The sequence below is a fragment of the Nomascus leucogenys genome, chromosome 20, assembly GCF_006542625.1.
Source record: "Nomascus leucogenys isolate Asia chromosome 20, Asia_NLE_v1, whole genome shotgun sequence".
Taxonomy (NCBI): domain Eukaryota; kingdom Metazoa; phylum Chordata; class Mammalia; order Primates; family Hylobatidae; genus Nomascus; species Nomascus leucogenys.
The window spans coordinates 69695639-69708803 of record NC_044400.1 but is presented as its reverse complement, the minus strand read 5'-3'; the positions used below and the strand labels follow the sequence as shown (position 1 = coordinate 69708803).

Genomic DNA, 13165 nt, shown 5'->3' with positions numbered 1-13165 from the left:
GGCTAATCTTGAACTCTTGACTTCAAGCGATCCTCCAACCTCAGCCACCCAAAGTGCTGGGATTACAGGCATGAGCCACCGTGCCCAGCCTGTTCCTCAATTCTGATAAGGATTTTTATGGAATAATCACTTTAAGTGCCTTTTTTAAAGTTTTAATTGGGAATGTTTGAAGCATTTAGACTCCTATATAGGCAATAGTATTCTTCCGCACTTGTCATGAAAGCGATCTATTTATTCAATGAATAAATCTGTTTCCATTGTTTTAATTTATTCCTCCTTTGAGTGCCTTTTTGCCTGGCTATTGGCAATACTGAATATCGTTTCTTCCAATCACATCTTTAAAATTTCTGCTTCATTTGCCCACCATCAACTAGACACTTACCACACTCCGCTTCACAGACTGTTCCTATGACTATTGGCATAGTTGGGCTTTCACACCTGCATCACCATGTCTGAGAAGCCACTGTCCAAATCAATTTCTCTGCAGATGCTTTCAGGTCCGTCCTGAAAGCAACTCTGGCCTCAGCCTATAGCCTTGCACCCCATGTCTAGTTAAAAGCCTCATTATGACTATCTTCTATGAACCTTTATTTTTTAGGTAGAGGTGGGGTCTTGCTATGTTGTCCAGGCTCCTCTCAAATTCCTGGGATCAAGTAATCCTTCCACCTCAGCCTCCCAATACACTGGGATTACAGACGTGAGCCACCATACCCAGCCTTTTTTTTCTGGGGAGGGGGGTGACTTTATCGCTGTCCTGCTCCATCACCACAGAAAAATGGGCCCTGCACGCTCCAGGCCTGCATCATGTATCACCACAGCAAAAACATGACCTACTTGAACACGTTCCCTCCCAGGATATGTATTAAAATTCTTTAAAGAAAGCAGAATAGATTAATAACTTAAGTGATTAGGCACCAACAGCAATTTGAAAAATTAAATGTCCATTTTAAATGGTAACAAGACAAGAACTTAAGATTGGATTTACTCTAGCCCATCTTCTCTTCCTGTCAAATAGCAACAATTCTATGGAAAATGATTCTAAATTTCGAGACACAAGTAGCAGACAAATAAGTGAGAATACGTATCACCAGAAATCACAGGACAGCCTGAATCTCCAGGCGGCCTCCTCGGCAGGTAGCCCACCGTGATTCCAGGCCCCAAAGAGCTTGGCAAGTCCCAGAAAGGTGGCCCCCTGAGGAAGGGCTTTAAAGCTCCTGAGATCAGACTTGCTTCCCCCACATTTTAAAGATGAAGCCCCAGACAGGGCCACTCTCTCATTCCTTCCCAAAGCCTCCTCTAATCAGCCTTTCACAAGGGAGACGGAACTGCTAATTTAATCAATGCATCTTGTTCTGACTGTGGCAGGGGGTGTGAACAGAATGTTCTTTCCATATATATTTTTTTTCATCTGAAGCTTCTTTGGAAGGCCTGTGTTGAATGCACTGGGCTTGTCAGAAAGTGCCTTAATCCCAGTTGAGCAATAGAATCAATAATTTTGGATTTGTGCTGTATGACAAGGGCATACAAAAATGTCTACCAGACAGAGCATGGCAAAAATGTTCTCCTTGCTTTTTTTTTTTTTTCAACTAGTAACACCGAGATTTAGTCAAAGTTACAGAGCCTGAGTTCGGATAAGTTGTTTTGGTTTTTCACTAATAAGATTTCTAGGAATCAGCTTACTTCAAAATCACATGTGCACACTGTATTTTTCTTAGTTTGTCATTCCTATGCTCTGGCAAATTTCTGGGTCTAATTCCAAGATGTTGCAATTTCCCCATGGGTACCACAAAAGTGGTGGTGTGCCTGGTCAGTTTTCTTACATGGCTGTCAAAAAACAAAAGAAATTTCATCTGATTGCTTTCCCCACATTTTGTGATGATTTCCTTTGGGAGAGTATACACCAGGTCAAGCACTATATAGATTTCTTGTTAACGCATGGGTCCAACCATCCAAACACAACTCATTTGCATGGCCCCAGAACCACCTGTATATGTTCTTCCCTTTAAAAAACTGCTAATCCTAAGGACCATTTAGCCTAAAAAATTGGGTATCTCCAATCTATACCGCTCTCCGTCTCACCTTCAGCCTATATGCCAAAGTGCCATACTAATAAATGACCCATCATTCTCAGCTTCTAGGATTTGTGGGAGAGTAGGGTTGGGGCCCAAGTCCTATTAGATCAGAATTGAAGAGACCTGCTGCCTGCTTCACTTGGGGCACAGGCGCCATGTGTGGCTTAATTTCACACAGCTCTTTAATTGAGCCCCAGTGCTAACAGCTTAATGGAACACCATGACATTATATCCTGCAGATTTTAAATTAACGTTTGAGACCCCCCCCAGGACATACACAGTACTCCAATTAACACTAATTGGCATTATACATGATTACCAAGTGAAAACCATGGTTTTCTTGAAAATGCCTCCTCTTTTCTCCAGCTTTAAATAGTCCATAAAGTCTAAGAAAACAATTATGGGTGCATGCAAAGATTAGCTAGAATGATGTCTAGCATGATGTTTATATTGGGAGAACTTTGGAAGCAACCTAAATATCTATAATGGGGGTTCTGTACATAAAAGATAGTAGAGACAAAAGCAATTATTTTTTAATGTTACACATAATTTTGACATAGAAGGTGTTCATGATACATTGTCAAGTGAAAGAAGTTAAAGAAGTGTAGAAATGGCATGGTATCACTTTCTCCATCGTATAGACAAAAGAGACTGGAAGGATATATATACTAAAATGTAAATCTCAAGGTAGTAAAAATAATGTTGATGTTTATCTTTTTCATTTCCAGGTCTAAATTTTATTCTTTAAAAAATGCACTACTTTTGCAAAAAGAAAGTGCCATTTTTAAGTCTATCATTGATTTCTGAAGAATAAATGCAGTGATTTATTTTGAAATGTTTTTAACCAGTTCTTCGTCTGCACCAACTCCCGTGTAGGGCACTGAAGATTCTATATCAATAATATGTTAATAATTTTCAATGAAATTATGAAGGTAAACAGGGTTTTACATGTGTGGAAAGATGAACACTGGAGTGATTTGTTGCAAATGCACATTCTCGTGTTCAAACTGATTGAATCATGCCAAACCACCCCCCTCCCAACACAGAAAGTTCATTTACGTCCATGTGTTTCTCTTCCAGAGCCAAAGATGTTTGTCTTGCTCTATGTTACAAGTTTTGCCATTTGTGCCAGTGGACAACCCCGGGGTAATCAGTTGAAAGGAGAGAACTACCCCCCCAGGTATATCTGCAGCATTCCTGGCTTGCCTGGACCTCCAGGGCCCCCTGGAGCAAATGGTTCCCCTGGGCCCCATGGTCGCATCGGCCTTCCAGGAAGAGATGGTAGAGACGGCAGGAAAGGAGAGAAAGGTGAAAAGGGAACTGCAGGTAATGAATGAGAAGTTGCATAAAACACCCTCCTTCACCCCCACCTTAAAACTGTTCCCCTTTCTTTGTTACTTTTTCTAATGGGAATTACTCCTTAAACCACTTCTGTACTTTCATTAATCATAACAATTTACTGAGCCCTTACTAGGCTTCAGATGCTTCCCTCAACTCTGTACCTGCATCCTTATTTCACTGCAATGACAACTCTTTCAGCTGAAGGTTATCCCATCTTATAGATGAGAAAATTGAGCCACAGGGTGATTAAATGAATTACTGAGAATGGACCGGGGTGGACGTGCACTGCTAGTAGCTGCCAGAGCTGGACTCAAACATCTGATGTCCAGAAGTACCAGGCTATTGCAGCCAGCAGGCAATGGCTGGATGTGCAAGTGCATGGATGGACAGACAGACAGATGGACAGAAGGGGAAATGGACAGACTAATCAGAGGCAAAAACCAGGAGCCAGATGCACAGATGCCATCCTGCTCAGCATGAATATCCTGAACAAAGATACATAAAGGGCTTCCAAATTTTATTTTTCACAGATGAAGTGACAATAGCACTGTAAAGCCTCCTTTCCTAGCTCATCACTTTCCCACCTGACACATAGCAGCTAAAAAGTAGATTTTTACAGCTCTTTACAGCAACACAATTGCCCACTAGTCCTTCAGTAATTTTCACTTTGTTTCCCCCCAAAATAAGTTGGTCCGGGAAGCTTGCCAGATTCTGCAGTCCTTCAGAGTAAACTGAATTGAAATTCTAGACAGGCTGTGTTAACTCTAAAAGAGGAAGGGATTTGGAATCAATCTTTCAAGACAAGTTGCTGAGCATAAAAGTTGGGACAAAAGATAGGAAGGAAAAAATTCTATGCATCTCCAATCATCACACCTGATTTACTGGAGTTCTGTAAAACAAAATCATAAAATATATTCAGATTATTGGATAATAATTCATTTCTGAATTCGCCATGAGGATAATATCTGGCAGATCAATTACCACATCTACGAACATTGCACAATAATAAAGAACCTTTAGGGAAAGCTTCAACATCAGATAAGAAGCTTTAATTTGGAGCTAAAATGTAAGTTATTAAAGACATCTATAAGGTAACACCTGTGAATATAAGTTACCACTGAGTCATAATTATGAATATTCTTGAAATCCTATAATAACACCAGGATTATAGTCATATATTGCTTTTAGTTTACTGGGTCTGGAAGCAATAATGTAGTGGCTATACAAACAAACATTGGAGTCAGAAAGACTTTGGCTCAAATCTTAGCTCTTTCAATTACTGATCTAGTATCCTTGGCCACATATGCTCTTAGAGGCTCAGTTTCCTCATTTGTAAGTTGGTGGTAATAAGGGTAATTGTTAAGTTTAAGGGCAAGACTACATGCAAAACCCTCCACAGGATAACTGCTATGTGATAAAAACTCAGTAAATGTTATAACTTATTAAATTCTGATCTGCAAATATGAGTCACAGCTAAATTTATGAGTAGCGAAAGCCGTATAATAAACTAGACATTGGTAATTCGTTTCATGAGGTGGTTCTAATGTTAAAGACATATATGTGGATATGCATTCAGATTAAATTAAATGTTCAGAACTGCTACAGTTTTAACCATATATGAGGCCAACTATACCACCACATTCATAGATCCATTCATTCATCCATGCATCCAGGCATTATTCATTCAATAATATTTCTGTGCACCTATTACTATCCAATATCATTCTTCCAGTGTTTCTCCACCTCTGCACTAATGAGAATTTGGGTAGAATAATTATTTACCGTGGAGTGACTATTCTGTGCATTGCAGGATGTTCAATAGCATTCCACTAGATGCTAGTAGCTCTCCTCTCCAAACTGACAATCAAAATTTTTCTATACGTAGCCAGCTATCCACTGGGTAGAAAGATGGACAGTGCAAAATTGCACCTGGTTGAGAACACTGTTCTAGACACTGGGAACGCAAGCATAAGACATTGTTCTTGCCTTGATGAGCAGACATTCATGTGGGGGAGGCCAATATATACAGACATAATTAAAATACATCATCATAATAACCATTTACTAAGAACTTACTATTTGTCAGGACCTTTACATTTCATATTTAATATCTACTATAACCCTATTAGCAATAATTATAATCAGCAATAAAATTAATGTTACACATGAAAAAAAATTGAGATTCAAAAACAAAATGACTTTCCTAACCTGAGATTATTTAAATACAATATACACACATAGGATACCTAACAGCTCAGAAAGAAAAGGTAGGAATAACTATATGATTGATGAAGAGAGGTGTACCTCACTTATAAACTACAGGAACAGCCTGGGAGATTTGGGGATGTGTTTTTAATATGGCTGTAACTGGGCACAACCTGGCTGGGAGTACCTGCTCCCTGTTTCCCCTTTAATGACACTACAAGTGCCTTCTCATTCACATACTCTTGGTGAAAACCCTCACCACATCCACCCCAACCAAGTCCAATCAAGCATAATTTTGGTCCAACTTCCCTATCCTAAATGAGAAATGCAGAGTTTATTACACAAAGTTATAAATTTTCTATTAAAATATCTGTCTCCCTCACTGGTCTGTTGCAATTATTACTGTAGCATAATATTAACATTTAATTTAATCTGGGTACATATGCATATAAAAATCTTCAGATAACACTAGAATAACCTCATGAAAAAGATCATTCATTCCAGTTTAATCATATGGATTTAGGTATTCATGAACTTAACTATGGCCCATATTTGCAGATCCAAGGTCATAAGTAGTAACAGCTAATTTGAGGTTCGGGCAGATGTCTTTCATGCCCATGTTTCACTTAGCCCCTAGTCCATGCCTGGTATGTAGTAGATGGTCAATTAATGTTAGATGGTTTACATGGATGCATGTATGTATGCATAGATTCATGGATAGATGGATGGAAGGATAGAATGAATGAATGAATGGATGGAAGGAAGAAATGGCATGGAAGAAGAAATCTAGGTAGACTCATTTCATGGAGAACTATAAAGAAATCCTTTCTGATCTAGTTTCCATACTTAAACATAGACTAACCCTCACCCCCATAATCCTCCACTCTACCCAAGCATATGTCTGACTAAATAGGGAGAAGGACAATGACTCATCCCTTCTTTCCACTCTTAATGTGTGGAACCTAAGCATGTGAGCAAATTCTTCATACAAACAGGAAGAATAACTATACATTATTACAGCTAGTCCATGATTATCTATCACCCAATTCAGCATCTCAAACAAACATTACTATAGAAAATCCAAACTTTCAGGCTGTGAAGGCCTTTTTGTGAACAGCATTGTAAAATTGCATCCCAGAATGTATGATTTGGTCTCAAGGAATTTTGAAGAGGGTGAGACCTCAAACAATCTAGTCCAACACCTTCATTTCAAGGACTGGGAAACTAAAGCCACAGAGATCAAGCCCTTTCTTAAAATTCACCTAACTAATCCATGGCTGAACTGGGGTTTTATCACGGGTCTGTTTGCTGCTTTGCCCAGTAAGTTTGGATTAGACTTAGATCCAATCTCCCCTTATTACAAATGGAGCATTTAAAACCCAGAAAAGAAATGACTTGCCCAAAATTTAAATTTAGGTTTAGCTTAATAAAAGTTCTCAAGAACAAATACATATGTAAAGTAAAACACACAATTCATCAGCAATATATTTACTCTGACTACAAAAGTGCACTACAGGTTACTAAAAATTTGGATACTTTTTGAGGAAATATCGTCATACAAGCACTATTTGTGAAATAGATTTGGCCATAAAATTGAATGATATCTTTCGATGGTATAAATCACTGCTGTTATATATATATAATCATTGCTTTTTTATATATATAACAATGCCTTACATGTAAAATGTCAATGTCATATATAAATCAATGTCTTCTATATAATCTATTTTATATATAAAATGTCAATGTCATATACAAAATCAATGTCATATAGATTTTATATATATAAAATATTGCATATATAATGTGTTACATGTATAATCTGTTTACATTTTAAACCATTTATATAAATCAAATTGATTTTGCTTATTTCCTTCAACCAGGATCACCATTTTTCTGTATTTAGCCTATAGTTGGTCTGCAGATATAAAGATTTAGACACACAGAAAATATTCCTGTATGGTGATTTGGAATGTATGAAAATTCTTTCACAGCAATTACGTCTTTTCTGTGTATAAAGAGACTCAGAAAAATTAAGGGACTTACCTAAAATGATACAACCATTTAGTGACAGAGCCAAGCACTATTTAAGATTCTTGACTCCAGCCCCAAAGGTAAAAGGCATTTTGATGAACGGGAAACATCATTTGACTAAGAAGGCTTGGATTCTAGTCCTAGCATTGCTACAGAAGCAACTTTTTTTTTTTTTTTTTTTTTTTTTTGAGACCGAGTCTCGCACTGCCGCCCGGGCTGATGTGCAGTGGTGCAATCTCGGTTCGCTGCACCCTCCACCTCCCAGGTTCAAGCAATTCCCCCACCTCAGCCTGCCGAGTAGCTGGGACTACAGGCGTGCACCACCACTTCCGGCTAATTTTTGCATTTTTAGTAGAGACGGGGTTTCACCGTGTTGGCCAGGATGGTCTTGATCTCCAGACCTCGTTATCTGCCTGCCTTGGCCTCCCAAAGTGCTGGGATTTCAGGCGTGAGCCACTGCACCCAGCCCAGAAGCAAGTTTTTTTTACCTGTGTGGGACTCAGTTTTCTCCTCACAAAAGAAGCTACTGCATGTTGGTGGCAGTCATTGTTTTTTGGTTATTGTAGCATGTTGAGCCCTCACTATGTGCCAGATGCACTTTCGAATTTATGCTCCTGCTGGCCGGGCATGGTGGCTCAGGCCTCCCAAATCTCAGCACTTTGGGAGGCAGAGGCAGGCGGATCACCTGAGGTCAGAAGTTCGAGACCAGCCTGGCCAACATGGCGAAACTCCCATCTCTACTAAAAATACAAAAATTTAGCTGGATGTGGTGGTGCGCACCTGTAATCCCAGCTACTCAGGAGGCTGAGGCAGGAGAATAGCTTGAACCCGGGAGGTGGAGGTGGCAGTGAGCCAAGATTGCACCATGACACTCCAGCTGGGCAGCAGAGTGAGACTCTGTCTCAAAAAAAAAAAAAAAAGAAAGAAAAAAGTAATAATTTATGTTCCTGCCAAATGCTCTGGCTCCAGAGTCAGGCAGGCATGAGGTCAGACCACAGCTCTATCATTCACTAGTTCTCTTCTCTTAAGTAAAATAACTCCTCTGTGGCTCAGCTTCCTCATCTGCAATGAAAGTAATAATAATTCTGAGTTGATAAAGTCATGTGAAACTTAAATAAGATAATGCATGCAAATAAAGCATTTAACATTGTCCCTGGAACATAGTAAATCCTTCATAAATATAAGCAAATTTAATTTTGATTAATTCTTTTATTATTATCACAAATAGAAATAGAATGAAGCCTCTAGGGATTTGCCTGGTTCTGTCTGCCCCTCTGGGCGCACTCTGAGAAATACTATCATCATGCTCATTGAACCATTCCTGTAGTGCCCAGTACCTATATGTGAATAATATAGTGGCAAGTGATCCATCATCAAAATGATAGTTAATTATGTTAAATTCACCAGGATTTAAATTATTTCTTACATATTCAGGAAAATTGACTTAAATTTTGATGAAAATTTTCTATTTTTATTGTTAGTGCAGCAGTGATCTTTTAAAAGCTTATTATTCCCAGCACTTTGGGAGGCCGAGGCAGGCGGATCACGAGGTCAGGAGATCGAGACCACGGTGAAACCCCGTCTCTACTAAAAATACAAAAAAAAAATTAGCCAGGCATGGTGGCGGGCGCCTGTAGTCCCAGCTACTTGGAGAGGCTGAGGCAGGAGAATGGCGTGAACCTGGGAGGCGGAGCTTGCAGTGAGCCAAGATTGCGCCACTGCACTCCAGCCTGGGCGACAGAGTGAGACTCCATCTCAAAAAATAATAATAATAATAATAATAATAAAAGCTTATTATTGGCCGGGCGCGGTGGCTCATGCCTGTAATCCCAGCACTTTGGGAGGCTGAGGTGGGTGAATCACAAGGTCAGGAGTTCAAGACCAGCCTGGCCAACATGGTGAAACCCAGTCTCTACTAAAAATACAAAAAATTAGCTGGGTGTAGTGGCAGGCACCTGTAATCCCAGCTGCTTGGGAGGCTGAGGCAGGAGAATCACTTGAACCTGGGAGGCAGAGGTTGCAGTGAGCCAAGATCACACCACTGCACTCCAGCCCTGGTGACAGAGTGAGACTCCATCTCAAAAAAAAAAAAGTTTATTATTTAGTAGTACACTGTTAAAGGTTGCCTGAAAAGACAAAGTTGGGATGTGCTGGGACCATATAGGTATATTGTTTGTGATTATATCTTTCAAGGAACTATTAATCAAGCTATATACTCTTTTTGAAGGTTTGAGAGGTAAGACTGGACCACTGGGTCTTGCCGGCGAGAAAGGGGACCAAGGAGAGGCTGGGAAGAAAGGACCCATGGGACCAGAGGGAGAGAAAGGAGAAATAGGTCCAGTTGGTCCTCCTGGACCAAAGGGAGACAGAGGAGAACAAGGGGACCCGGGGCTGCCTGGAGTTTGCAGATGTGGAAGCATCGTGCTCAAATCCGCCTTTTCTGTTGGCATCACAACCAGCTACCCAGAAGAAAGACTACCTATTATATTTAACAAGGTCCTCTTCAATGAGGGAGAGCACTACAACCCTGCCACAGGGAAGTTCATCTGTGCTTTCCCAGGGATCTATTACTTTTCTTATGATATCACATTGGCTAATAAGCATCTGGCAATCGGACTGGTACACAACGGGCAGTACCGGATAAAGACCTTCGATGCCAACACAGGAAACCATGATGTGGCTTCGGGGTCCACAGTCATCTATCTGCAGCCAGAAGATGAAGTCTGGCTGGAGATCTTCTTCACAGACCAGAATGGCCTTTTCTCAGACCCAGGTTGGGCAGACAGCTTATTCTCCGGGTTTCTCTTATATGTTGACACGGATTACCTAGATTCCATATCAGAAGATGATGAATTGTGATCAGGACCAAGATCCCTGTGGTAGACACTCTGATTGAATCCGGGGTTCCAGAAGGTGGAACAAGCAGGGATGGGATCCAAAGAGAATCCCACTCAGATTCTAAAGCATTTAAAGACAATTCTAACAGAATTTGTCAAAACAAGATGAAACACAGAAAAGTTGAAACCACAACAAAATGAATTCTATTAAAGAATAGCCCCAAATATAAATTCTCTTGAAAGCAATGTTCATAAATATTTAAGCAAATTAAAGACAATGTTAACAAATTTTCTATTAAATGCCCTGAGTGATAAAACCAGTTGGCAATAATATTGCCTTATTAAATCTTCAAAAAATATATTTTAGTCCGTTATTTAAGAAAAACATAACATCCCAAAATCTTTGACAATTCTTGAAAGGCTATATAGTAAGTCAAAAACCAAAGGTAAGAGATGCTAACTATTTTTCAAGCAAGCTACAGAGAAATGATAAATGTCTTTTGTTTTATTATTTATTCCTTCATGTTTGTATATATTCACTCAACAACCCTTTAATGAGCCTGTAAGGACCAGACACTGTGGCGCTGAAACAGATTTAATAATGAGTTAAGACAAAGCCCCTACCTACGGGCTAGTGTGTGGTGATCAAACTATCACAATTCAGTGTGATGAGCAGCATAGCAAACAGATGGATTTGATGCTAAAAGCACACAGGGTCTGCTATTCCTGAGGCTGGGGGCCAGAGAAGCTTTTACACATGGAAAAACATTAATCATGCCAAGGTGTATGTGTTTAAGTGGGTGTGATGGATGCAAAGGGAATGATGAATTCAGCACTGCATTCTCTTTGCACCCTCAGTGCATGATTGGTATTCTCAACAGCAAAGCGGTGAAAAATCTAGAGACAGAGGAGGCCTGGCAGGGGTGATAAAAATAAAGATTGAAATGGAGAGAAATAGCCAGCAGGTGATTCTTCTAAATCCTTTGGCGTGATGGTTTCCCAAGACAAACATTTGTCCTAATAGCTTTCTCATAAATATGGGCACCACTTTACACTGTGGTAAGACATTGCTTCTCATGGATCTGTTAGGTATTTAGTTCAAATAAAGCAAGGCATATGTTCACTGATTTATGAGTAAGCTGATGAGAGCAATGAACAGGAGAAGGAGGGAAAGAGCCAAATGTCTGAGTAAACAGACATCCCTTCCAAGTCTCACACCTCCCTTAGTCCCACTCTTGCTTGTGTCAGCACCTTGTTCTTCACTGAACTGCAATTCTTCAATTATTCTCTTCCATGATTCTGTCTGATCTACCATTCCTATGGTTTATGGTAATAGTATTCCCTTCATCCCTCCCTTTTGGTAACTTCCAGTCCTCCTTCTATGTATTCCTTTCTCTGCTCATTGACTTATAGTTTTCACACCTCTTATGTTTGAATCACCATGCTAGATTCTGTGAAGACAGAAGAGTATCAAGATTAACAAATTAATAGTATAGCTCCAACTGGTATCTTCCCCAATTTAAAGTTTTTAATTTAAAAGTAAATTTTACTGTCGAAAATGCAAACTTGGGGAGGGCAGAAACATCACACACAAGGCTGCCACTTCACACTTGGGGGGTTGCATGGCGGCTGGGCAAAGGTGCTCCCCACTTTCCAGATGGTGCGGCTGCCAGCCAGAGGCACTCCTCACTTCTCAGACAGAGGGGCAGCCGGGCAGAGGTGCTCCTCACTTCCCAGACGGTGCAAGAGCCAGCTCTGACTAGTAAATTTCTAAGGATACCAAAAAGGAAATGGCATGCACACACACAAAAATACCTACAATTTTGGAAGAGAAAATGATAAAATATGCTAAGTTCTAGGCTGGAAATAAGGGCAAAATGCTGTGAAAGAAGAGGAAATGTTTACTTCCAAATTAGGATGTGACAGAGAAGGGACAGGGAAATCCTCTCTGCTCATTGAGCCTTACGTGATGGGTGACACTTGGAGTGGCACAAGTTGGAGGAAAGAGCACTTGAGACAGAGGTAATGATGGGGATGAAGTGAGAACAGAGACCCAGAAGGAGAATCAATGGACCATATTTGTAAGAGCTTTGAAAGCCAGCCTGAGAATTGGAGGATTTATTCATAAGAAAGTGTGGAGACCCTGTGTATTTCAGAGCTGGACACTGCCATTACCACAGATGAAAGTTGCAATGATCTAGCAGTTGTGTGTAAGGGTAAGGCTTACTTTTCCTGTCTTTCAACCCTATCTTGCTTTCATTGTCTTCATTTGCCTGCCATACTTTGTGCACTTATTGCTCTCCTTCTGAGTCAGGACATATGTACAGGAGACCAAGAACAATGAGTATTAGAACAAAAGGAGAGAGCAAAGGTGGTTTCAGATAGTCACCTGCTTACAGATAACAGCCAAAGATAGAATTCCAAGTTATAAAGCATAAAAAAGAGCCAACAGAAGTAACTAATCTGGGAAAAATGAACATACGGGCCCTTTGAAGACTACAGGATTTGCTGGATAAACTGGAAATGGAGAATTTATTGCAGACAGTCATGAACCACAGATTACTGTGATTAAAATTTTCTTCTGATCATAATCCACAAATGCATTCATTTTTTGGACATTGCTTACTTATCTTTTAAATGTTTCTTTTATTACAAAGCCTATTTTGAGTAGCTTTT

The 13165-nt window shown here is 39.9% G+C and overlaps 1 protein-coding gene across 2 annotated transcripts in view; it reads left to right on the top strand.

Moving 5' to 3' along the window:
• The window catches only part of C1QTNF7 (C1q and TNF related 7), a 105631-nt gene extending 94783 nt beyond the window's left edge, over positions 1 to 10848 (top strand). Inside the window, exons 2-3 of one of the 2 annotated variants that reach the window (XM_003258497.3) lie at positions 3153 to 3398; positions 9880 to 10848. In XM_003258497.3, the coding sequence (XP_003258545.1) occupies positions 3161 to 3398; positions 9880 to 10511 (870 nt within the window). In that variant the 5' untranslated portion in view covers positions 3153 to 3160 and the 3' untranslated portion in view covers positions 10512 to 10848. The remainder of the gene's footprint in view (positions 1 to 3152; positions 3399 to 9879) is intronic. The other variant, XM_003258496.2, reaches the window with a different exon arrangement.
• The last annotated feature ends 2317 nt before the right edge of the window (positions 10849 to 13165 follow it).